The 26871-nt window shown below is 40.9% G+C and overlaps 1 protein-coding gene across 4 annotated transcripts in view; it reads right to left on the minus strand.

The window, feature by feature from the left end:
* The window catches only part of MYPN (myopalladin), a 119270-nt gene extending 92775 nt beyond the window's left edge, over positions 1 to 26495 (minus strand). The window contains exons 1-3 of one of the 4 annotated variants that reach the window (XM_066600677.1): positions 26380 to 26482; positions 13588 to 13690; positions 11388 to 11425 (exon numbers count right to left, since the gene is read on the minus strand). In XM_066600677.1, coding sequence (XP_066456774.1) covers positions 11388 to 11425; positions 13588 to 13590 — 41 coding nt within the window. In that variant the 5' untranslated portion in view covers positions 13591 to 13690; positions 26380 to 26482. Of the gene's footprint in view, positions 1 to 11387; positions 11426 to 13587; positions 13691 to 26379 lie in introns of all 4 variants that reach the window. The other 3 variants (XM_066600681.1, XM_066600680.1, XM_066600678.1) reach the window with 3 other exon arrangements.
* Between the last annotated feature and the right edge of the window lie 376 nt (positions 26496 to 26871).

Consider the following 26871-nt stretch of genomic DNA (forward strand, 5'->3'; position numbering starts at 1 on the left):
TTAGGTTCCCAGGCCAAGAAGAAAAGCAGCAAAGGAGATAGCAGGAAGGTAGGTGATACAGTATGTGAACTAGACAAAATGATCTGGTGCAAAAACAAAACACTAAACCATTTAACTTCATAGGCTGGCACGTTAACCAATGGACACCGAGCGTGGATGCAGTGTTGGTGGAAACACCAAGTGAAATTCAATAAAATGTTTTATTATTCATAGAAACATTCTCTATCAAGTAAGCTGTATATGACACATTGTATATTACTTTATGGATATACCAAATACGATACTGTTTGGCAGGATCTGCAGAACATAAAACTTTGCTTCAGCAAGATCCCACATATATATCAATTGGGTCACTGAAGTAAGCAATTCTTTTTCTAGCACCTACAGATAACATTAAAAGTAGGTTTACAATATACTGTATGCCTCCTTTGAGCCTGCCGTAGATATGACTTAGAGTCAATCAATTCCAGCTTAGATATTCTGCAGCAATCTGAACGTTTTTACCATGAACAACTCTTAGAAAATTGTTAAAGAATACTGTTTGATCAAAGGAAATCAAATCACAATGTACAGTTTCTCTCTCGAAGCTTGCTGAGTGGGCAGGCCCTCTTTGTCAGCTTCAGACTCGCCCCCATTGTACCAGATTATCCTCTGCTATGTCCAAGCTCTGATACGATATTGGACCCCCAATAAAATAGGACCCCAAAGGTTTAGCAAAAGACAATTTCAGTTGGAGGCAATAACAAGATATCCTATTAAAATAAACCTTATTGATTATAAGTTCTGCATTTACATAATAGTAGACATGCACCTGTCCTGTATACACCGAGGGTGGACCCTCAGAACTTCAATTTGATGTGCTGCATGTCCTCCACCAGACATGTTTCCTATATACAGGCTACACGTGTAGTTTTTGTTTTATTTTCTTTACTATACAACTTTGTAGTAAATGAAAAAACATTCAATATAAACATTCAACATAAACATACCATTGGATGCATACAGAGGTACAGTATGGGTGGTTTCCCACCTATGCTTGTGGTTCTGCCTTTAGGGAGCAGGAAAGGGGAATCCCCATGGCCAAATGGCTTAGTCTCAGAACAGAATGAACAGACTATAATGGGGTCGGCTGAGTTTCTATTTAGCTGCCAACTGTTGCATGCAATGCTTCTTCTCCTGGTATGTTTAACCGTATCTACGACTGAACATCCGACCAGAGGTGCCAATGCAGATGTGAAACCAACCTAAGACTCCATAGACGTCTGTGGGTGCTGTATAGAAGCTCCATATAACTCTCCATGAGCTCTTATGAATATTAACAAGCAGCTACCATGACTGAGAAATGTAGGGATGCTCAGGTAAGATCTCAGCCAAAAATATCACCGGGACTGGACAGTGTGTACCCACAGTACAACATATTACATGTAGAGTTCTGGAAAACCAAGAGTACAAGGAACAGATGGTTTTATGATTGCTCATTTCCAATAACAAATATATATGAAGAATCCTGATAAGAACTGTAAGACACCCACACCTACATGGAGATGAGATAAGCATGAGGAGGCTGAATTCAGGTAATGGCACTTAAGAATTCTGCTGACAGCCAGAGGGGCTCTGCCTGCCATGGAGCTGGAATGTACTCAAGTTTCAGGGAAGGCACATTAATGCAGATCACTGTCTCAGCCAAGCACACAAGCATTTCTGACTGTGCGTACCCAGTGGCTCAACATGCCATACTTACTACTATCTGGTAAAAAGAAATAGATAGCACCTATGAACATGGCCAGAAGTACATAAAACAGGTGCAGATGCAAACTTCCAGACAATGTTTTATGAACCTTGTTAAATCGGTGGACCCAGTACATCAAATCACACATTTAGCTTAAGGCTGTAACTTCTGATCCTAAGAGAAATTTAGAAATGATGCACAGTGCATCTTTGAATCTCTTGGGCACCATTTTTTTTCCTTAGACATGTCTTTTGACTACTGGTTCTCGGCTGACTCCAGGACTTCCCGCATACTCCTTATATCAGCTAGACAACCAAACTGTTCTGATGGGGCTCACCTCCAGGGGAAACAAAAGGCTTGGGGATTGGAATTCAGTGCGCCACCTTCTTTTCCCTGACATCATCTATCAGGGAAAGTTGAGCTGCTCCATACTCATTCCAGGCTAATCTAGCCCTGCTGAAATCAGTGGGCTCGGATGACTAAACACTAATGTGTATGGGGGCCTTTAGATGCAAGATAGTTTCCTCAAGGCATATACCCTATGAAAGATCATCTTCTGGAGCAAGTAGCTGTCCACAGCAACAAAAGATGAAGTTGCATAGTCATACTAGATGTGTCATCAGGAGGTTAGGAAGAGTATGATTTCTCCTTAAGAAGAGCGACTAGAAGGTTAGTGAAAAGACTTATAAGGGCATCCATGTTCTTCTGGAAAATAAATTTTGTGGCGCTGTAGAGGTATTGTTCCATCTTCCTTATTTACATATTTCCCAGAGGAGCATAGATGGCCTTAAGTCTCCTCACTCACCTTCTAGGTGCTCTCCTTAAGGAGAAATTATACCCTTTCTGACCCACGTCATAGGCATCTCACTGGCCAAGCCAGACACCTGCTGCACACTGCTGAGGGGCACTGCAGAAGTATTGTTCCATCAGGAGGTTACACATGGAAAAAAAAAATCAGTCATAGCAGAAATAAGGACAAAATTACCAGGTTTAGTGGATCAGACAAAAACTGTGAGAGAAGATACCAGGAAGGAGGCAGAAGAATAGTTAGAATCTGAAGTCAAAATGGTTACAGACAAGATGCGCACTGATGTGAGCTAGAAATGCTAAAAAAAAACACAAAAACAAAAATAATTATTGTACCTAGAATGAAACTGGCATCAGAGGTGAACCTCTATAGAAAAGGTTGAGTTTTGAATGGTCTACACAAGCATCCCAGCCTGTGCTTTCTGAGTATACAGTCTAGACAGGCAGCTGTGACCAGGCCTACAATGTGCTGAAACTTATCCAACTGAGTTTATTATAAGGGCTTGGAAGATAAAATAAAGTGTAATACAAGTATCAGCATAATAAAAAAGTGATAGGCCCTAAAGCAAAATACATAACTAAATAGTGAAAAGCTAGCATTCTTAAATAATATGACTTATTAAAGTATGAAAGACTAGACCGCTAGGCCAGCTTAGTGCCATACCGCATACTGTTTTTTTATTGCGTTTAATGCATAAGCAATAGAATGGGAATTGTAGCACTGCCTCTAAATTTCAGCTCCGACCACTAAAAGATATATTAAGAAATTAGTCAGCACTGATCGTAGAATATATATATATATTTTATGTGGCAAGAGGGTTAACTCGCCTGTGGGATCGCCAACCTCAATGTCAGGAAGTGGGCACCTCACATGCTTGCAGGCTCCAGGGGACTTGACTTTCCTACAAATCTAATGTCGAACAGCATTTATTCACAGCACAGCAAATGTATACAGTTCATGCAATAAAGTCCTGGGGTTTACAACCCCCATGGTCCCTAATCCCCACTTGGGGCGTCTAGAAGGCATCCTCCTCTTTCTCTCTGGGCAACAGGTCCCACACTGGATCATAGTCTGAGTCCCTGAAGCGGCTCCATCATATCACCTCTCATTGACCGCACAGGACCTTAGGCTAGCAGCTAAGCTGTCTCTTTCCCCTGAGTCTGGCAGGAACTGGCTCTTTTGTATTGCTTCCTGACACACCCACAGCAACCAGAATGCCTTCCTAACACTCTCTGCATGCCATTCTGATACTGCACTCCCACTATATATATATATATATATATATTTTTTTAAATAAAATCATTCAGGAATGGACATTCACTTTAATGGCACGTCCACAAAAGATGGATTTGCTTTGGATTTGCACAGCAAATCTGCAGGGAATTCCACAGTAGCCAACTGGCACCTCCTTTAACGTCTCCCCACTCCCATGTAGAATCTTGCCTGGTCCCCCTAGCCGCCAGCAATGGTGTTTTTGTCCCACATGAAAGTGGCAGCCTTTTATTGGCTGCAGCAGTCACATATCTACATAACACATCATTGATAGAGGCAAGGATGCAAACACTGGAGGGGACAAGTGAAGACTGAGTAAAATGTTCTTTTTTTAATTGCTATTTTAAAAAGCTTTTTTTTAATTTTACAATTGTGCCTACCTGGGGAGTTTGCTTCAGATCCACAGGTAATAGGCAGCACAATCTGCAATAATTGGAATTTGTTGTGGAATTTGACTTTTTGCATTGAATTCAATAGAAGGAATCTGAAAAAAATTCTGCAACCAATCCACAGCATAAATGGACAAGCTGTGGATTTAAAATCTACACTGCAGATTTTTTTGTTGAAATCTCATCCACTTGGCTTGCAGTGTTATATGTTGCATCAAGGCCGGTTTTAGAGAAAGTGTGGCCCTGGGCAAAATTAGAAATGGGGCCCCAAATACTGAGATACTGCATTAACAACACAGTCACATTCAAGATATTCATGAAGCGGTGTGCAGCGTGCGGCACTGAGCTCTAGTACTTCCAGGGGTTTGGAAGGGTGTTATAGAAGTAATATAATTCACATGCATTTCCAGTTGTCAATTACCAGGACCAAATATTACCACCACACAGTGATTATATATTACCACCATATTGCTTCTGAACACAATGCACACTCGTACAATGACCAATAATACCACCACACCATGCCCTCTTGCCGAACACTGCTAACATGCGGATTTTGATGCAGAATTGAAAATGACAGAATTCTGCTGGCAATTCTGTGTTAATCTGCAGTTAGCCGCGTGGATTTTGGTGTGGATATTCCGTCAGGTGTGGAAAAACCATAAAGGGGCTGTGATAGAAGACCAACCCCTTTTGAGAATGCACCACCCTGGGCAAATAGCACCCAACATGCCTGGCAAACAGCTGATTTTGAATAAGAGAACCTTGGCCAGCCAGACATTTCCCCTGAAATGTATTGAAGTGTGTGTATGTATCTATGTATATAACAGCATAGGGTTACAGCGCAACACATTTCATCATTTTATGGGAGAAGTTTCAGTATAAATTCTACATTACTCACTAAATTCCCTGCTTTATGATTAGGAGTCCAGTGGGTGGCCCTAGATAGTGATTGATAGCCTTCTCTGTAGCGCTGTATATACACAGACACCAATCAGTCACCCAGTAGGACCGCCCACTGGACTTCTAAGCTCAGAAACAGCAGGGAGTTTAATTAATTAATTACAAGTTATACTGAATATTTTTCTACAAAACTATTTATCAGTCTGCTCAGTTCCCCTGCTCTGTACTACGCTGCCTGCAGATACACTATGTACAACGTAAAGGTTCCCTTAACACTCATATGTTGATTTGAAATTCCCAGTTGTTGTTGATAATGAAATCTGAAAACTTATTAACATTCAACTTTTGGTTCCAAGTCCAACAGCCATAACATTTCTCACAGGTTTCTCTAGCAAGAGGTTTCCATATCTATCCTGTTTCCCTGAAAATAAGACATACCCTGAAAATCAGACATAGCATGGTTGTCCAGAATTTTTGAGGATGCAAAATGATTTTTCAGGCTTTTTGAGGATGCTTAAAATATACGCCCTACTCCAAAATTAGGCCCTGCTAACAGTTAATTAAAAAAGTCAATTTAAATAGTTTCCAGGCAGCTATACATGTAAAAAGGTTAAACTTTTTTGAACAAAAAATAATATAAGACACTGTCTTATTTTCGGGGAAACACGGTAGTAGTCATATCAAGGCTTTCTACATTCATTCAATAGTCAGAGCAGTAACACCTTCCTCTGTATTCCCAGCAGCCTCATTTTCCAGGTTGTTACAGAATTGTCATTTATCTAGTAGTCTTATCCGTGTCTCCCAATCCCCAGTAGTCACAACACTTCCCTTCACACTATAGTAATAGCAGTGGCTTTCTTCTAGTAGTTAGAACAGTGCCCGCTTCACTCAGTAGTTATTTCAGTACTGCACTTCACACAATAGTCACAGAAGTGACCCCTTCCATTTTCTAAGTATTTATAGCAGGGCTTTTCCTTCTTGCACTCAGTGCTCATTGCGAATCTTTCCCATGTAGTGATAGCAGAACCTCCACCTTCCCCAATTACTTATTTCCAGCATATTTCCATAATTCACGTCCTGCTGACAGCAAGCTTAATGTGAGTAGTCTATTCCCAGCTCTTGCATGAATCGTCTGCCTACTGCGGACACCACTGATCAGTTGGGCTACACCTTAAATGAACACTAACTTTTCATACAACTTAGGCTTCTTTCCCAGCTACCGATATACGCTATGTTGGGAGAGATAACTTGGTGAACGGGCGCACAAATCAAACGTTTGTGCGCCCATTCAGACGGCATGGGTCCATATGCGCCAAGACTACCATGCTGTCGCCCCTTTTCCCTCCCTCCCCATCGCAGGCTCACCTCTCTTCTCCTTCCTGCTCATTCTTTGCAATGGGAGGGGGCAGGACGGGGCAGAGATAAGCGCCATCCCATCTGCTCTCGTTGATGTCTATGGACAAGGGGCAGGGAGAGGGTGGGAGCTTAGCGAGTGCTGTCTGCTAGGTGAGTATTTTGATTTATTTTTTTACATGCAGTATAGTTAGGGCTTTTTTTCAGGGGAGGGCTTATATTTTAGGCACACACCCCTCCCCATAAAATCAGGGTAGGGCTTATTATTGGCGTAGGGCTAATTATCAGGGAGACACTGCAGTAACAGCGACATAGGTATGCTGCTAGTTAATACATGAAACAGAGAGGTGGGTATTCAGATGTTACCTTGCAACTGCCTAGAGCAGGGTTATGAATGGCAACATGGAAAGTGTAGGAGAGGAAGTACAGGACTGGCAGAATGGCTGCTTAGGACCCTCCCCTCACCTGTAGGTGGATTGCAAACAGCAGGGAAGCAGAAAAATAGGAAAATCTACATGGAAACCTGAATTGATAGAGCTCAAGCTGGGTGCAAACAGACCAGATTTTTAACAACATTGAAAAACAGTGTGATCTGCAGGCAGCACTTTATAGAGCAAGAGGAGCAGAATAATGTATCTTTTTGAAGGAAATGACTCATTAGAATTTGTAATTTATTGATCTGAATCTCCGCTGACTCCGGGGGGCAATAATTGACAACTCTGTATACACACAAGTAAGACTGACCATAATGGGGTCATTGAGGCGACTGTAAAAGAAAATACCTCCATACGTTTAAACAAAAATCAAAACAGCAGCATCAATAACGTTATACCACCAGGGGGCATACTAGCAATGTCAAAGAGCAAGGTGAGCAGAAAGACACTATGCAAGTGAGAAAATCTTACTATAAAAATGAAGAACAACATTATACTACTAGGAAAAAAGTTAAATGAAAAAAAAAAAACTTTAAAAAGTCACATATTCTCACGTACATTGTCGGGTATGGCAGAAGTAATTTAACTCTTTCGTTAAAAAAACAACATATATTTACAGCAATAGAGTATGGCACAGGGATGTGCAAGCACAAGACCTGCGTATTATAGCTGACACTTTGCCGTAACAATCGCCATAGCAGATAACTCCAACCCCATGATTAAAAAGGACCTCCTGATAAGTCCATTTAAAAAAATGAATTCAGTCAACACTTTCTGCAAATGAATTGCATGCTCAGGTGCACGTACCCCAGGGCTGCGACAATACAACAGTAATACGACAAGAAAAAAGATGTGACAACAGAACTCATATGTACATTTAATAGCATTAATATTGCACAGCTGTTATATTTACTAACCGCATAAAAATGCAAGGTTCTTAGTGTACATTTTAATTAAAAACACACTCTTTGTTAAAAAAACAAGCCTGCAGTTATATCTCAGGCAGATATACAAATGATTAGGGTTGTGGCCGGATTTGATGAGCGGTCTTGCCACCTGAGACCATAAAACTGGTTTCCCCCCTTGGCCTATAAAAGTCTCTCGGAGGCTCCTTGTGTGTAGTGACCGCTTCTTCCGCTTGTGTAGAGCTTGTTGACCACTAGACGTCTCTACGATGCAGAGAAGAGATTTTACCCCGTTATCGGAGTCTGAGAGGGGGAGCATTATTTGGATGTGAGAAGCTGGATGGTCGTATAGATGAATTGTCCCCCACCTGGGCCGTTCTGACCAGACTGTTAGTAGGTGTTCGGACTAGTGGATGTGTAAGGGCACACAAGGTGACCAGGCTCAGGACACCCTTGACAGACCAAAAGTAGAGAGGATCGACTGACAAGCACCAGCAGCTCCAACTGTTTGTGGAAACAGGTTGTCTTCAGCGACAAAACCAGGTTTACTTTGCGCACGGATAATGGCCATGTTCGTGTCTGGAGGTCTAGGGGTGAACACCTCAATCCTGCCTTTGCTGTGAAGTTGAACACTGCCCCCACTGCTAGTGTGACGGTCTGGGGGCCATCACATACAACAGTCACCCCTAGTAGTGGCATGAAGGACAATGACAGGTTCAGGACTTCCTGAAGCCACATGTGTTCCTCTCATGGCAGCTTCCAAGAGGCATTTTTTAGTAGGATAATGCTCGGCCGCACACACAAGGGATGTCACAGGAATGTCCCCACAACATTGTCACACTTCCGTGGTCACTAGATCACCAATTAAACATATATGGGACCATCTGGGGCACTAACCTCAACAGCCTAGGAGTTTGCACAATCTAGAAGCTCAGTTATAGCAAATGTGCACTTATATGCTGCAAGACACCATACGGAAAATGTATTCCTCTATGCTCGCCCATATCACATCTTGTATCCAAGTTAAAGGCTGTACAACAGGGTACTAAAGCCTCCATGCCTTCACATATCACACCTTGTGTCCAAGCTAGAGGTGGTACAATAGGGTACTAGAGCCTCCATGCCCACCCATATCACATCTTGTATCCAAGTTAAAGGCTGTACAACAGGGTACTAGAGCCTCCACGCCCACCTGTATCACATCTTGTATCCAAGATAGAGGCAGTACAACAGGGTACTAGAGCCTTCATGTCTGCCGTATCACATCTTGTATCCAAGCTAGAAGCGGTACAACAGGGTACTAGAGCCTCCATGCCTTCACCCTTCACATATCACATCTTGTATCCAAGTTACAGGTGGCACAACAGGGTACTAGAGCCTCCATGCCAACCTGTATCACATCTTGTTTCCAAGCTAGAGGCTGTACAATAGGATACTAGAGCCTCCATGCCTTCACATATCACATCTTGTATCCAAGCTAGAGGTGGTTAAATAGGGTACTAGAGCCTCCATGCCCATCCGTATCACATCTTGTATCCAAGCTAGAGGTGGTACAATAGGGTACTAGAGCCTCCATGCCCGCCTGTATCACATCTTGTATCCAAGCTATAGGCGGTACAACAGGGTTTTAGAGCCTTCATGTCTGCCCGAATCATATCTTGTATGCAAGCCAGAAGCAGTACAACAGGGTACTAGAGCCTCCCTTCAAGGGGTCAGTTTTCCGCAATAAATGATCCTTTTGCAAGAATATCCACATGATAAGATTGAGGATTATACAAACAAACTTCTTTAGACGTCACATTTACTTATTTTTTTGCATGCACTAAGACTGCAGTGACCAGATATGCCTTTATTTTGGCACATAATTTCAGGTCTGTCAATTCATGAATAATGTTTGATGCCGAAGTCATCTGTATAAACTGTGGCCTATCTGTGCCGTGCTATCAGCATTTACTAATGACCTAAATATAGCCTGAGCTCTTGGATCACCTAATGCCTAGATTAGAGGGGGAAAGAATATGTCTGTAGAATCTAAAACAAAACCTTGTTTCTTTGGGCAATACTTTATGGACTATAAAAGTGTTTTATATTAAGGAAAACCTAAAATCATAATAGGAAGGCTCTATAATTATTGTTGTTTCACATGTATCAATTCTTTTCACCTAATTCCCATCCAGTATTTAGAATGTTTATTATTCTCTAAAAAATGTCTCCAAGCTCCGATGTCAGGACATGCCAGGAGCCGTAGCTAAATCGGCTCGTTGGGTTTTTTGCCTTCCTCTGGATCAACAAAGGGGAGTTGAAACAGGCTGAACTAGATGGACATTGTCTTCATTCAGCCTAACATACCATGTTACTATGTAGCGTCACAACAGCTAGGGCACCAGGGGAAGAGTCGGACTAGCCTGCCAAAGGATCCTCTAGTATAGTGTTTCTCAACCTAGTACCCCATAGTTAAAGAAATTGGAATCAAGTATCACAAAAGCAATATGCTGTTGCAACCCTAAGCATATGTACTCAGCTAGTAATGACTATTACAGTCATTAGTGCAAATTCACATATAGATTAAAGTGGTCATCCAGACTTCAAAAATTGATGGACTATACTCAGGATAAGCCATCAATATCTGGGTGGGGGGTTGCCACTCGAGATCCCTGCCAAACAGCTGAAGAGGCTCCTGTGAGTGCTGCAGCTGCTTCAATGTCTACGTCTGAGCAGTCTTGCTCGTACACAGAATACTGTATTATTAATCTTGTAACAAAAAGGCATTATCCATAGAGAGCCAATCATTGTAAGCTCTGAAATTGAACTATGCTATTCTCAAACTGACACAAACAGTCATAATCGTTTAGGCAAATATATCCATAATCCTTTATGCAGTTAGTTAAAACCTATGCAACTGTAAGGTGTTTTAATGTCAATTTTAGTTCACATTACTAGGAGTTTGTCCATCATTCTAGTCTTAGAAAAGTTATAGTAAATTACTCATTAGAGTTGAGCGAGCACGCTCGGTAAGGTCAGTTACTTGAGCAAGCCTCGCTTATCTCGAGTAACTGCCTTCTCCTCCGAGCATGCTCGGGGGGGAGAGAGAGTGAGAGATCACTCTCACTCTGCTCCCCCGCTCCCCTCCGTCACACCCCCGAGCATGCTCGGAGGAGAAGGCAGTTACTCGAGATGAGCGAGGCTCGCTCAAGTAACTGACCTTACCGAGCGTGCTTGCTCAACTCTATTACTCATATGTAAAAAAAAAAAATGATGTGCTATAATATATTGTCTATATGTTATGTTATTAATATTATATTATAATATTGTATATAATGGTAGATGTCAAAATCTTTTGCACATATATCAAACCAACCAATGGAGTCTAAATTTCAGTGAAACTGTCCAGATATGGAAATCCAAAACCAATGTAGCTTCTAGAAAAGTTTGGGAGTTTTGGGGATCCGTGGTATGAAATAGTGGTAGGTGTGATATATGAATTTTGTCTTCTAAATGTTAAGTATTAATAGAAGGTTTGTGAGTATTGATAATGTCATGCTCTGGCCCCATAGAGGACTTGTGTTATTGGGAAATAAAAGGAAAAGGACTCACTCATCTCTAGCTTCTTTTTGATGAGAAATTTCCTGACCCTAAAAAATAGATATTACAGATATTATTTTGCAAATATAAAGGGAGGAATTTGTAATTAATTATCCAAAACAAGTACCTATAGGATGAATATGTCATAATGAAAGACCCAAAATGGTGACAGCAGGGAGGAATCTTTAGAGGTTACAGCAGACAGACAATGAGGTGTCAAGGTACAGATGATCCTTAGAAAAGTAATGGTCAGAAACACAAAGAGACTTATACCTGCATGTACCACCTTATGTATTAGTCTCCTTCATACCTACTATGGTGGGTATGAGCACTTGGATTCGATTCTGATTTCCATGCATTATGAGTGTGAAAATGTATAGTATTTAAAAGGATATAGTAAGTGCAATACCTTGGTGGTTATTTCAATGCATTACATCTTGCTTCCTATTACATGCTATGGTGCAGATATTTGTCTCTTTAGGTTTCCAATACATCATGCATATTAAATAGTCTGTACAGAGACAGAGGTTCTTTACAATCACTTACAAGAGAGCCTCTTCTAAACTGATGGTACTTGACAACTCAATGGTCAGTGGATTTAATACATCTATTCTCTTCATTTCGCTACAACAGTGGCCCCATTGGACATAACAGACCAAGCATTGTCATTCTATTGTTATAGCATTCCTAAAGGTGCAGATCAAGATATAATTTATTGTATATCAGACAAACACTTAAAGAGAAACTTTTGTGCAATATAGTCTCTTCCATAATTAGGAAATCTTTCATATTCCTTAATGAATAACCACAATGCATCTCCATGTTCTTATTTTGTAGTGTAGGAGAGAAAAAAGGAAGGGCCAGCAAGAGAAAAAATGGAGCATATTTAGAAATGTAATTACATGTGTTCCCTGGAATAATAGCATCGAAAAAAAAATGGTCCTCAGGCTGAGCGTCATGGACAAAAAAATTGGGATTATTTAGTTTAGAAAAGACGGCTGAGGGGTGACCTAATAAGTATGTATAAATATATCAGGGGTCAATACAAAGATCTCTATTGATACCAAGGACTGTGATAGTAACAAGGGGGCATCCTCTATGTCTAGAGGAAAGAAGGTTTCTACACTGACATAGAAGAGGGTTCTTTACTGTAAGAGCAGTGAGACTATGGAACTCTCTGCCTGAGGACATGCTGATGGCGAAAAGAGTACAAGAGAGGCCTGGACACCTTTCTGGAGTGATACAATATTACATGATATAGTCACTAATTACTGGAGATGGGTTGATGATCCAGGGATTTATTCTACTTGCCAAATTGGTTTCAGGAAGGAGGGTTTTTTGCTCTCTAAAATGAAGAAAATTGGCTTTTATCTCATGGGCCTTTGCCTTCCTCTGGATCAACATTGCAGAATAATTGGCTGAACTGGAAGGGTTTAGCCAGTTTTACAAAGTGCTACTATGTAGTAATATACCATATAACATGTTATAGTTATATATACAGTATATCTATATAAGAACAGACGAAAGACGAAAAGACACAAACTAGGCCCCATACGTGTGGAGTCTGTACAGAAGCAGGGTCAGTGAGCAGTAGGCACTCTAATAAAACATGTTCTCCAACAGTAGCAATGTTTCAAAGGGATGATAGCTTTGTAATGTGGCATTAAATGGAATATGCCATGATTTTTTAACCTATATGAGACTAACAGAAAAAAACTCTGTAAGAAAATGCAGTCATATAGAGGAACAGTACAGCAAACTACTATGGAAGCCCTATTACGACTCCATACAATTCCGAGCCATAATACAACTATGAACATTGGCTTAAAGAATGGGTTAATAAAAACATGAAGGCCAATGCATGTACATAAATATAAACAGTAAAATATAAACTTTGACACTTGTCATCACTGTAGGCTGCCTTCACATCTGCAAATGAGGATTCAGTTTTCCTGCTCCGTTTGGGAAGCAGGAAAGGGGAATCCCCTGGGTGAGCGGGTCCGTCTTATAATGGAACCTAACATTGACTATATTGAGGTCCGTTCAGTTTCCGTTTAGCTGCCTGGCATATTACCAGGAAAAAAGTGCTGAATGCAGCACTACTTCTCCTGGTATTTCGTGCCGACCGGAGGTTCTAGCGAGATGAGAAGGAAGTCTTATTTAGGCATGTTACACAGTCTAGTTTGTGATATAGGTAAGGAAAAACATTTACCATAGGGATGGTGTATGGAAGAACTGTAACTCTCCTGTAATTCTGATCTGTCTAGAAATTGATTTCTCAAAGGGATGACAAGCAGATCAAAGACTTCTTGTTTCTATATGTTAATAAAAGAAACATACAAAGGCAAGTCAATTTAGAGTATCAGTTTTCAGGAATGTCCACAAAGCCCAAACAATGGCCACACTGAGTCGAATAACTTCGGTGTACCCGATGGTTACGTAGAAGCAGCTGTATACATATACATTATCACTTCAGGATGAAATTTATATTCGTTGTTTAATTAAAAGTTGTACACTTTTTTAAAAGTATCTTTACATGAGGCGATTATTGCCTGAAAACAGGAATGCTCAGAAACAGCTGGAAAAAGTGATTTTGGGAGATCCGTGTACACGCAGCCACAAAACAGGGCGAGAAATCACAAACTGGTTTGAGTCACTTGTTTTTTAGTTCACCTTAAAACCAAGCCGCCTGTGTAAACAGGCAGTTGTTCAATCCTAGCATGACTGCCTGTTCACAGTGAATGGAGGAGGCAGCCAGTAGAGACCTCTGGTGCGCTCCGCCCCCATTCACTGAACGACTATCGCTCCGGTCTGAAAGCACAGCAGTGATATTCGTCTGAAAGTTGTACTGTGCAAAGGCAACTTAAGGCTAACTTCACATGGGTGAGTGTCATATAGAAACGTGAATCCCGTCCAATATCGTGTTCCCCACCATGTGAATTCCCCATGGATGCGGGATGTTTTCATGGAAAAACAGCCTCGTATCACTTCGGGGAGAAGTCAGGATCCCCCGGCGCGGAGTTTCTCCCATTGCCTTCAATGGCGACATCCCCATTAGAAACAATGGGCAGTGCGATGCGGGATCACGCACAAGATAGAACATGCCGCAATTTTTTTCCCACATAGCATCGCATTGCGTTGCCATGTGGGAAAACACCGCTCATGTGGTTCATATTTGTGCAAGATTTGTGCATCTCGCAACGCACAAATCTCGTGCGATTTTCTCAGCTGTGTGTAGCCGGCCTAATTGTAAAGAGTCGTTCAGCTTATTGTTCATCATACGGCCAGGACAGATATTGATCCACTGGAAATAAACGATGAGTGACAAAGTAGAGATCTTGACATTGATAGAACATATACTGGTAAAAGTGAGTATTTGCTGAAGTCATAATACCCATTTAATTGATCTCATAGTCATTTTGCCAACATTATTATTTGCTTCATACAACACGCTTCCTTTTGTAATGCAGTGAGTTCAGTTTTTCATAAATTACTTAAAGTGTTCACTGTGGGTCCGGGTGTTGACACTCCCGTTGATCATTAGAACAACCCCACTGAAGTGCTTGTCTGAACTCTGTCACTGCTCGCTAGCTGAAGACGGGCCCATAGACTTTCTGTTGAGCTCGTCTTCAGCTTAAAAGGGTTTTTTCGAGTTATTTTTTAATTCTTGCTTCACATATATAACTATAATAAATTATCTTTTTCCAGGTCCCATAAGTTCCAGTGCCTCAGCTCCAATCTCCCCTGCAATGCTGTGATGACATGCTGCCATCAGCTTGTGTGGAAGGCCTCTCAGGCTGCTGCAGCCAATCACAGACCAGTGATTGGCTGCAGCAGCCTGTGACATTCTGTAAACAGGATGCGGTCTATGAACACAGACCCAGCACAGAGGATGGATCTGTGACACTAGAGCTGAGGGAACCTGGGAAAGTTGATTAGAAGATCATTTATTGCATTATACATAGGGAGCACGAATTTAAGGAAAAAAAAACTGAGACAACCCACTTAAAGGGGTTCTAATGAGATTATAAAATATTCTCTATTCACAGAATAGGAAATAGGGATCTGATCAGTCCAACCGCTAGGATTCCGACCAATCATGAGAAGAAGAGTCTCTAAGGTTCGTGAATAAATGGAAGAGCAGCTGTGGGTAGAGGATGTCTTCCAATCTTGGCACAACCCCCTTAAATGGACTCATTTTTTATCAGATTAATGAGATATTGATATGCAGGATTTTTCTTTGCACTTTTTGTTAGTTTGAGTCACTGCACTGCAACTATCAGCATATACAGCCAAGCAAATGAAGTTGGTCAAGCGGTTGGGCATAGCAACTGCATTTGACATTTGTACCTGATCCCAACAAACGCCCTTTCACTCGGAGATGGAGGATCACCGTGTTTAATATGGACAGCTGCATGGTCTTAGTTTGCTGCATTATATATGCAGAGAAATATTTATGGCCACTGAAGTCATTCATGGGCTTACCTCAAAGAAATAGGTATGACTTACTGAAAAGGTATTTACTCAATAATGTGACACTGATATGATATGCATTTAACAGCGGACCTCACACACGACTAGGAAATGTGTCTCGCTGTCACCGCAGTCAACGTAATTATTAGGGCAGCTCCGGTTCATACAGCCATCACATGGTAACTGTCTCGGTGTCAGTGACGACGCGGGAATACTTCTGGCACGGCGGGGAATATCTGCGTACTTCTCTGATTAGAAAATCTAAGCCTAAATGGGAATTATACTCTGAAGGGAAAACAAAATGTTATTCTGAAGCACAAACACCGTTAACATTTATGGACTATGCAAATAAATACAGAAGGCAAAAGCATTTATAGCAATAGGCCCCAGTGAGGTTATAGTCATGGTTATTCAGCTATTAGACAAAACAGGTCTGACAAGGACTAGTGTATTGGTGGACAGGGAAGTCATTTAAAGGCTGCGCTTACGCAGTCGTAAGTAGATGCAGCAAGTACACAATGATATGCTTATTTGCCGTGTGCCGCCAATCCCTATACGCTATCTTGGCATGTATACGCGTGTAATACGCAAGGGCATGCCGCTATTTTTTTTTTTCGTTCGAGTAATACATGTGGGTGGCCCAACAGAAACCTATGTGTTATTGGAATGTGACGCACAATGACAATACGCCTGTGTTAGATCGGCCTAACAGTAAATATATTACAAAGTTCTATATTTGTTTATACATTTATACCCTTTCAAAAAATGTCTGAAAATATTCAAGACTTTACCTATTAACCGGGTGCATTTATTTTATGAACTAAATTACCTCTGTTTAACTTACCCTAAAAGCATCAGACAGGTTGATCTAACGTGGTCGAGATGGGAACACCGCTCTGTATCAGGTGGCCAGGATGACTGGAACAGCCGAGCAGGCTTCACTAAGCCGTTTCTGTGACTGCCCTAGAAGTCAATGGCAGTTATACAAACAGTGTAGCACAGCAAGCTACATTGTTTCAGTAACTCGGGAGATACAGAAACAGTGTAGTTAGCTGTACAAGACTTTTTGTGTAACTCCCATTGACTTCTATGGGAGTTATGGAAACAGCATAGAGAATCCAGCTCAGCTGTTTTGGTAATTCCGAATACACCTGGCCCCTTTGCATAGCTGGGCCAGGGGTGGTGGGAGCCAGAACTGGAGATAGGTAAGACCCTCGCCTATCTGACATTTAAGGCATACCCCGTGAATATGCAATAAAGGTCTGAGGTGGGAATAATCCCTTTATGCAGCCGCTCGCATGTTTTGTACTTTTTATATCTGTATTCCAAATATGCAGCATATTCAATTGTATCTTTTACTATACTTGTACCAAAACATGGACAAATTGCTGCTAATGGATCCAATCACATGGCAAATCGTTCACTGCCACACATCTAAATGAGACATTTTTGTTAACTGCTAGCATACAAAGATTTTATTCCCAGACACCCCTTAAAAAATTCATACAAGCAAAATACACTCATAGATATAAATATGTACAATAGAATAAGACAGGTCATATTCCAGGTCCACATCTCTTTACTGCAACCATATTTCTCTCAACAGTGTCGCCTCCAGCGTTGGGCCAGTAACTTCAAGCCATCATATCTCGAAGTTAGGTAGAAAACAAATACAATAATATATAAAACATTACTTGTTATATACACACTACAGGGGGCTTTTACAAATATGTTTTAGGAAGTCTTTGTTTGTGAGATACTGTAGATAAGAAATATACTGTAAATTCAATGAATAAGTCCTGGTTTCTAGAAACATTTTTGTGCAGAATTTATGAACAGAATGTACTGTAGCCACTTTTTTGTCAAAATATTACCTATTACACCATGTATACAATACAATATAGTATAATATTGTCTTAATGTATGATTTTATGAGTAGTCATCCAGGGCCTTGTGTTAGGGCAGCAGTATGCAGTTCTAAGCTCTTGCTCACAACCTGAGGGCTTATTTACAGGAGCGCATATCAGCCGGCGTTTTCACGGCCGGCCAATATGCGCTTCCATCTAAGCAGTTTCCGCCTTCCCTCCCCCTCACCGGCTGTCTGCCTCTCTCCTCCCCTCCAAGCGCTTTGCAATTGGAGGGGGCAGGACAGTGGGGGAGCTAAGCTCCCACCCACTTCCCTTGTCCATAGCCAGCTAAGCTCCCGCCCCCTCCCATTGCAAAAGCTGGACTGAAGGAGAGAAGCAGAGCCCTGGTGAGGGGGAGGGAAAGGGGGTACTGCTTAGATGGAAGCGTATATTGGCCAGGCGTGAAAACCCGACCGATATACGCTCGTGTAAATAAGCCCTGAAGGTTGTGGGTTCAATTTCCGCATTGTTCAGGTAGGCGGCTCAAGCTTGAATCAGCCTTCCATCCTTCCGAGGTTGGTAAAATGAGTACCCAGCTTGCTGGGGGGTTAAAGATGGGAAAGGCAATTGCAAACCACCCTGCAAAAACAGTCTGCTAAGAAAATGTCCCGATGTAAAGTCATCCTAGGAGTCAGTCACGACTCGGTGCTTGCACCAGGGGACTTTACCTCTTTACCATCCATCTGACCATTTACAACAAACCTCACTTTGTCACAATGCATTAGCCTGTGTCCCACAAACATATTCTGCGCAATGTGCAGAAAACCTATTGATTTCATTTGGTCCATTCACAAGCGTGTATTTTGCATGCACAATTGCATTCTATTGCTTGCGTAAATCTAGGTTGCCATGCTACCATAACTGTATGTGCCTGAAACCCAATAATGCTGGCAAGATTGTGCAGCCATTTGCTGCCGCAGGCGGGCAGGGATTTGGATGCACATGGTAAGAGCAGGGTGGAAATCCAGCCTAATAGCGCCCTTAAACCAATGGAAATGAGAAGACATTTCTGGCAAATGCAGTTGCAGTTGCAGATGGATCCTCATATCACTGTAAAGTGTTGACAGCTGGGAGGAGGAAGCTATCATTAGCAGATCGCTGCAGTCTACATGCTCAGCACAGTGTCAGAATACCATCCTGCTCTACTGGGCATATTCAAACATGTCAATGTGGTCTATGCTGCAAGCCATAAACAAGAATTTGATTAACCTCGTACCATAGCTGTCAGGTTGCTGTGAGATTTACCATTATGGATGACCAGTGGATTTCCAACACTGAACCAGGAGATCGCCAACTATTGAGTTTAAACTACTGGATCTTCAGAGATAGACACCAGATCATCATGAACAACTAAACCACTGGACTACCAAGGGAAAATACCAAAAGACTGTCTGTAGGGAGACAGCACAAATAGGTCACTAGGGATTGTGTACTATGGTACGTTACTGGATCACCAAGTATTGATTACTCTATCAGATGGTCACCAGACGATGGAAATTACCACTTAGCATGGCTTTCCAGTGTCATTTTTTCTTTACAAGGACTAGCCAGAAAAGTAGCTATTGTTTAAAATCAAATTTTTACATTATATATATATATAAAATCTTTTTTGGTTAGTTTTTTAAATGTTGGTGATTTTTTTTCCATGTCACAATGTATATTTTAAAATATCCTAAAATTCAGCAGCTTTCACTCAGGTCACTAAACCTAATAATAGGCTAACACATACTAAAGTGTGTGTTATGGTCCTTTTACATGGGACGACAGTCAGCTGAACAACTGTATGAGCGCAGGTCGTTAGCTCTCGTGCAGAGTGTTTACGCAGACAGACTTCATAGCTGCATCGTTGGATTCTCGCTCAGCGCTTCACCTTCTATGTGAAGTGCTGAGCGGGGAGCATTTACACGGAACGAAAAGCAGCGATCCAGCGATGGTTTTTATAACGATAACGAATATAGCAATAGTGAACAATTAGCGATTATCACTCAAATTCATTCAATTTTCAGTGATAATCATTATGTCTAAATCTGCCATTACCTTTCGCTGTAATCCCACCTATGATGGTGATGAGATGACTACTGTTAGGTTTTCTCTACAGACCAGGAAATGTCAGACTCTTATTAGGCTCAGTAGCCAGACTGATAACTGCAAGATATTAGGATTTTTTCTAACATACATAATAATATAGAAAATTATAAAATAGCACAGTTAACAAAAACTTTCAGATGGCGTGCTCTTTTTAGGTACCAACTATGATAATCTGTGTGTGTTAGGTGGGTGGCTATTGAACAAAGTAGATTAGCGCTAACCTAAAGACTTCTACCTCTAAGAACAATTGTTAATATCTAAAGTGTTTAAATGAGATTGTGAAAATATCCCTTGAAAAGTACACCATAGTACTTTTTCAATAGTAGCTAGTTTCACATATTTGGATAGCCTTCTTGCTGACTACATGGTTAATTGACTATAAAACGGCTCAGAAACAATGTGGGACAACATGAAACGTTCCTACAGGTGAATACCAAAGATTAATAGGGCCACAATACTATCATGTTGTGGTGTTCAAGATTACAATATATTGACCAAACAGTATATTACCCAAGCCTTGAAAAGGGACTGCACAGTATAATCCCCTTATTGAAAAAATGCCCAAATATGGGATCGACAAGGCAACTGTTAGGTGGATTCACAACTGGCTGAGTGACAGAACTCAAATTGATCAAATTTGCTGACGACACAAAGCTGGGAGGGATAGCTAACACTAGAGAAGAGAAAAAGAGGATTCAAAAAGATCTAGACAAGCTTAAACAGTGGGCAGTGACTAACAGAATGGTATTTAATCGGTAGAAATGCTGTCACAGTGTAGGGGGATCAGCCCTATTCTCATTTGCACAAGACTAGAACCAATAGGATGAAACTGAAAGGGAGGTGACGCAAATTAGATATTAGAAAAAACATCAATGAGTGGAACAGGTTGCCATGGGAGGTGGTGAGTTCTCCTTCAATGGAAGTCTTCAAACAAAGGCTGGGCAGACATCTGTCTGTGATGATTTAGTAAATCCTGTACTGAGCAGGGGGTTGGACCAGATGACCCTGGAGGTCCCTACCATCTCTACCATTCTAAGAATGCAAAATTTGTGAAAAACTAACATATTTTTTAAGGGTTTGTGTAATACAAATAAGACTTTGGGTTGCAGCAGACTGAGGACATGCTTCAAAATGAAAACCCTTGAAAAACTGAAAGGGGCAGTAGGGGCAACCTCTATCTGAACTACTATATTGTCTCTCATCCTGCTCCCGTCGCTCTATTTACTTGGTAGACGCATCTTCCCTCGTCAGGGGGCAGTGGGATGGCAGCCCGCGCAGTACATTCCGGAGGAGAGATTGGAGCTGGGCAGCTTACTGAATGTACAACTGCAATAAGGCAGGCACAGGAGAGCGAGAGAGAGAGATCTGGGTGGGTCTAGTGGGCTGTGATAGAAGACTGGAGGACAGCCGGCTGATTGCTGTAGAATTGCCCTGTGTGTGTCACGGCCCCATGTAGGTATGTATCACAAGTATGTGTGCGTGTCTCTGTTTACTTGTGTGCATCTGGATGTGTAAAAGTATGCTGCATATCTGTGTATGTATGTAAAAGCGTACCTATGTGTTCGTAAGGTCTTGTATACATTACCATTGGGGGTTCCATTTAGAACCTCTGTCGCTGATTTCCATTATAAACAGTATGAAATAGTGCTGCATGCTGCGCTATTTGGAACTGTAAAATGCAAACCGTCCAGAAAGCGAACGGACCCCATTATAGTCAGTAGGTCCGACGAGGGCCATTTGGTTCCGTAATAAGACGGATTTGTTAGGGCAGGGGGTGTCGTTTTCCTGCCCAGAACAGAGCAGGAAAACAGAAACTCCACTGTATGCACTACAGTATGTAAAAGCGTATCACCATGCGTGTGTGGGTAAACATATGCATGTGGGTGAAAAGTCTATTCAGGAGTTTGGGACAGATTTTCCAACCTGTAAGGCTCTGTTCATACCTGTTTCAGTAGATCCATTTAGGATCTTTGGCGCAGATCTGACACAAAATCATGAACAAAATAGTGCAACTCCTCTATCTTCTCCAACAGAATGACAGGCAGCATGACAGAAGCCTGCTGGACCCCATCATAGTTAGTTGGGTGTGCCGGGCACTGCCCACGTCTGTCAAATGCCCATCCAGCGCTACAGTTATTTTCGTTGTTCAGTTCCTAGGATGGAGCTGAACGACAGAACTAATAGCACAAGTGCGAACCCAACCCAACTTCGGCTAGACTCACACCACATCATCAAATACATCCAGGTATATTACAAAACATGGAACTATAGTGGAGATTTATGACATTGTCTAAAAGAAAAGTGGTTTTTGTTGCCGATAGCAACAAATCTTAACTCATCTTTCTTTTCTTTTAAAGTTCATCTTGAAGATGAAAGCTACTCCGTAATTAGTTGCTGTGGGAACAACAACAGTTGTTCTTTTAGGGTGCATTCACACGGAATGTATTGGCTGTGGATTTTTTACAGCGAAACAAAACCAAAATCCACCTCAGAATCCACACCATTGGTGCAGAATTTGCTGAGGATTTGCTGCAGATTTCACTTCTTTAACGAATTTAGATTAAATTAGTGAAATCTTCTGTGGATCTGCAACAAAATCGGAACCAAATGGACCAAATGCAGATTTTGATGTGGATTTTGGTGCAGATTTTTTCCTCTACGAGGAAAATCTGGAATAAATGTAAAGTTTTATCTTCCTATCTCGTTTCTTTCTGGGTAAAGCCAAAGACTTATCAGCACTCCCTCGTACCAAAGAAATCCACAGCAGATCTGCAACTAGTGAATGCACCTTTAGGGTATGTTCATATGATGGAACTCACTGTGGTACCATATATATGTAGTAAGATTGGTTCTGGTACCAGATATATTGTATCTATGTAGTAAGTGTGGTTCGGGTACCGTATCTATGTAGTAAACTTTGTTCTAGCATTGTATCTATTAAACTTAGCATTGTTCTGTTATGAAATCTCAGTTTTTGGATTTCCGTCCTGCTGTTCCATTTCTGGAGCAGATAGACAAAAATAAAATGGAATAAAATCATTCTGTATTTTACTCTATTGGTTTCAATGGGATTTTTTAAAAACAAAAAAGCAAACAAAAATACTTTGGTTTGAAAAAACCAGAAACGAACAAAACGTAAGTATTTACATTTCTTTCTGTTTTTTTTTAAACTCCACTGAAATCAATGGGATAAAAAATGGAATTGTTTAATTCCGTTTTATTTCCATTGTTCTGCTTCAAAAATGGATCAGAGACAAAAATCAAAAAACAGAGATTAAGTGCTAGCATTAATGAGCTCTGAGCTTGGTTCTGTTACTGTATATATGCTGTCAGATCATTTTAAAACTTTAGATTGGTGTGGGACCCACAATCTCCATACAGCTCTGGGCCCATGGCAGCCTTAATCCACCAATGCTGAAAGCATAGTCATTGTTCAGAGAGCAGGAGAAGAATTGTGTTTTCATTTTTTGTTTAGCAAAAGTTAATATTCTAGCACGTGGCATACTATTCTAAGAATTTACATCTCAACATCAAGAATCTACCTATAGTTCCATCTTTTGCTACATACTATAAAAACACCAGATGTAAGAAAGGTCCTAAATGGAATCTGGTCCTTCCTCATCCTTGCCCTCTTTCCTCCCAATTATTATCTCCACAGTCTTGAACGCACTGAGCTATTCCCTAAACAATTTCAAAGTTCATCAATGTCATATTGCATAGGTAATAATAACAATATTAAATTGGGGCTTCTGTTGCTATCCACATATTCATCTTTGCTGCTACCAAAATAATCTGTCCAATTTGTCACAATATCATATTCATCATGTCATTTTCACATTTAGTTTTCTCAAATCCTGAATGAAATAAAATGCACCTATATCTGCTTTGCATCCTTTCCCTAAAATGTTTTCAAAAATTTTCAGGAATTTCTTCTAATATTGCCTCAAGGCCAGATAGTCCCACATGTAATGCAACTGACTCGATCCATTCTGGACGCATTTGAGAAATAAAGTGATTGGATTATTTCCTTCCAGCCTAGATGGTACATTAAAGTCCTTGTAGGATCTAAAGAGAATCATCTAAATTGCATCCCTCCATATTTCTGGAATACAAATACTTTTCCAATCCTGTAATATCCTTTCGCCATTTTCCCTATGGAGCAATCTTGGTTCACCACTATAATCCACTTCTTAATGTGCTCAGGTGCCTCTTCATCTCATACTTCTAATCCTTGATTAAGGGCGTATTTACGCAAACTACTTGGGCTCCGTCTGAGGGCTTTTTTAGACAGGCGTATATCGGCCGGGTTTTCACGCCTGACGGATATACACTGTCCTTCTCTGCAAGGGGAGGAGCCGGGCCTTTCCAGGAGTTGGCGCACTGAGCTCCCACCCTCTCTCCTCCCCTCACCATTGTTTGCAATAGAAGGGGGTGGGGCAGGTGTAGCTTAGATCCGCCTCTATCCTGCCCTCCCATTGCAAGCAGTGGTGAGGGGAGGGGGCAGGAGCTCAGTGCACTAGCTCTCGGCCAGGCCCGCCTCTTCCCAGGCCGGGAGAGGGACAGCATATATCGGCCGGGCGTGAAAACCCGATCGATATGCATCTGAAGAAGCCCTGATTGCGATATGGATGGAACTCGCATGGGTAAAAAACACATTGATTTCAATTAGTTAATTCACACAAGCAATTTTTCATTCACACCGATTGAAAAAAAATCAAAATTGAAAAATCACAGTATGTCCTATTTTTGAGCGATTCTGTTCTAGAATCACTCATTATTTCCTAAGGGGGCCAAAAAAAAAAATCACATTGGACTTGCATGGAATTGTGATTTTCATGGAAGCGCGATGCGATTTTCTATTTCTACTACTAGCACAACATGCAATTTTCACGTGTGTGAAAATTGCAAGTACAGTGATGCGATGTTTTGTTCTCGCCAAAAGCATTGCATGTTTTTTCAATAGCACAAATAGAATATCGCATTTATATTTTTTCAAAATTTTTCCATATGAAATAATAGATGATTCTGGAACAGAATTGCCCAAAATTAGGACATGCTGCAATATTTCAATCTTGCAAAAATTGGTCATTTAAATTAACCCACTGAAATCATATCCCAATCGGATGGAACTCACACGGGAAAATCGTTCTTGCAAATACACACTTAGGCCTCGTTCACACGAGTGCCGTTTGCGCATATTAGAGGCGCGCATAGAACGTGCTTCTATAAGAACCAATGGTTTCCTACAGAACCGTTCAGATGAATGAATTTTAGAAGTGCAAAACGCTCACACCTAACAAAGATAGGACAAGCGACTGCAGGTCGCATCTAAGCTCTGTGTTGCGCACAAAGATAGGACCTGACCTATCTTTGGTGTATGCTTTCCATAGACTCCTATGGGAGCTGGAAAACACACACCACGGATCGTGTAAACGGGCTAATTCAATAGCTGGAATTCACCCGCTCACATAATCTTTAGTGCAGTATAGCCGCAATCTTTTCACGTGCCTATACTGTGCACCCGTAGTGCTCATGTGAACGAGCCTTAATATAAAGGTTTACCAATAAATTCAAAGCGCCAGTATTATTATCTGATTTCCACAGATTAAAAAAAGCAAATTAAAACAACTAGGATTTGTGATCACTGCACACATATCTTGCAATATAACAATATTTAACAATCAGAACGCCGGTACTAATAAATAACAATGAGGCATATAAACAGATGCATGACCTGTGTAATTCCATTACCTCTGTTACAAAGACATTAAACAGACACTTGTATCTGACAATTTGCATTACCTAAAATCTGACTCATCTTTCTCTTGTGCTCCAGGGGAATGAATATGAATGTACTGTTGCTGTGGGTTAACAGTTGACAGGCTTTACTGTAAAGTAACACTAGAACGTGTGCCATATGGATGCCTTCATTACATTACACATTTGTGTCAAGGGGGAGGGAGACAGCTAGGCTTTAAAAATAACTTTTATTTCCCTTGATCCTATGTTAGAGATACAAAGTAGTCATGAAAAAAAGAACTTATCTAAATACATAGTATATATCTGCTTGCACATCTACTGCTGGAAAGCTATTACGTATGTACTGCAAGTTTAATCAAAAAAGACAAACATATGTAACATATTACCTATCACATATTAAGCTAGATGAAGCATTAAGGCTAAGTTATCACATTATGACTGCAATGCGAGAGCTGATTCTCATGACAGCATTCGCCGGCACGTATGTCCCATGAGAACATTCATCTTCAAAGTATTCCTCCCAAGATCTCTTAGAAACTATTTACGCCCTTATGTAACACAGTAACCGTGCAGACTCATCATCCTTCCCTTAGGAGTAATCTAGACAAATACTTTAAAAGAACAACTTATCTAAAAGTTTCTAAGAACATTTTCTTCCAATAACTCAAATCTTATCATATGAAAATCAACTAAGCCTAAAATGTAGAGCGAATAAATGCAAAATAATGCAGATCTTACATACAAGTCCTTATAACTAATACAAAATGACATCTTACCAGACAGTGACACCCTAGTCATCCACCATCTGCATTTCCTCTCTCTTTCATGGTCCTTGGTCTCGTGCCTTCCTCTGTCAGGACAGTAATGGCTGCTTTCTTTTTTGCCTTTTTAGCATGCTAATTATAGGTGCCCTCCTCATCCCGCTGTGGAAAAAAAACACAAGTCATGCCAAGAGTTGAAGTGTACGCACCACTTGTAGAAGCTGTGTACACAGCCTGCAAATTGAGATTTAGACAAATTTAGGCAAAGGTTCCTTGTTGTATGAGTCAGACAGAAGATAATTAAAACTAATCGGGATGTTATCCCAAACATTTATTCTTTCATAGGCATGCAATTATTTCAGCTTAGAAGTAAAGACAAATGAGACGACCCAAAATAAACTATATTAACAGATCAAAAGGCAATGTTCAAAAAATAAATTTTGTCCTTCAGCTATATAAATAGTAAAAGGATTAAAGCTGGAAGTGTTTGCTCCTTTAAAAAGTAAT

The sequence above is a fragment of the Eleutherodactylus coqui genome, chromosome 4, assembly GCF_035609145.1.
Source record: "Eleutherodactylus coqui strain aEleCoq1 chromosome 4, aEleCoq1.hap1, whole genome shotgun sequence".
NCBI classification, from domain to species: domain Eukaryota; kingdom Metazoa; phylum Chordata; class Amphibia; order Anura; family Eleutherodactylidae; genus Eleutherodactylus; species Eleutherodactylus coqui.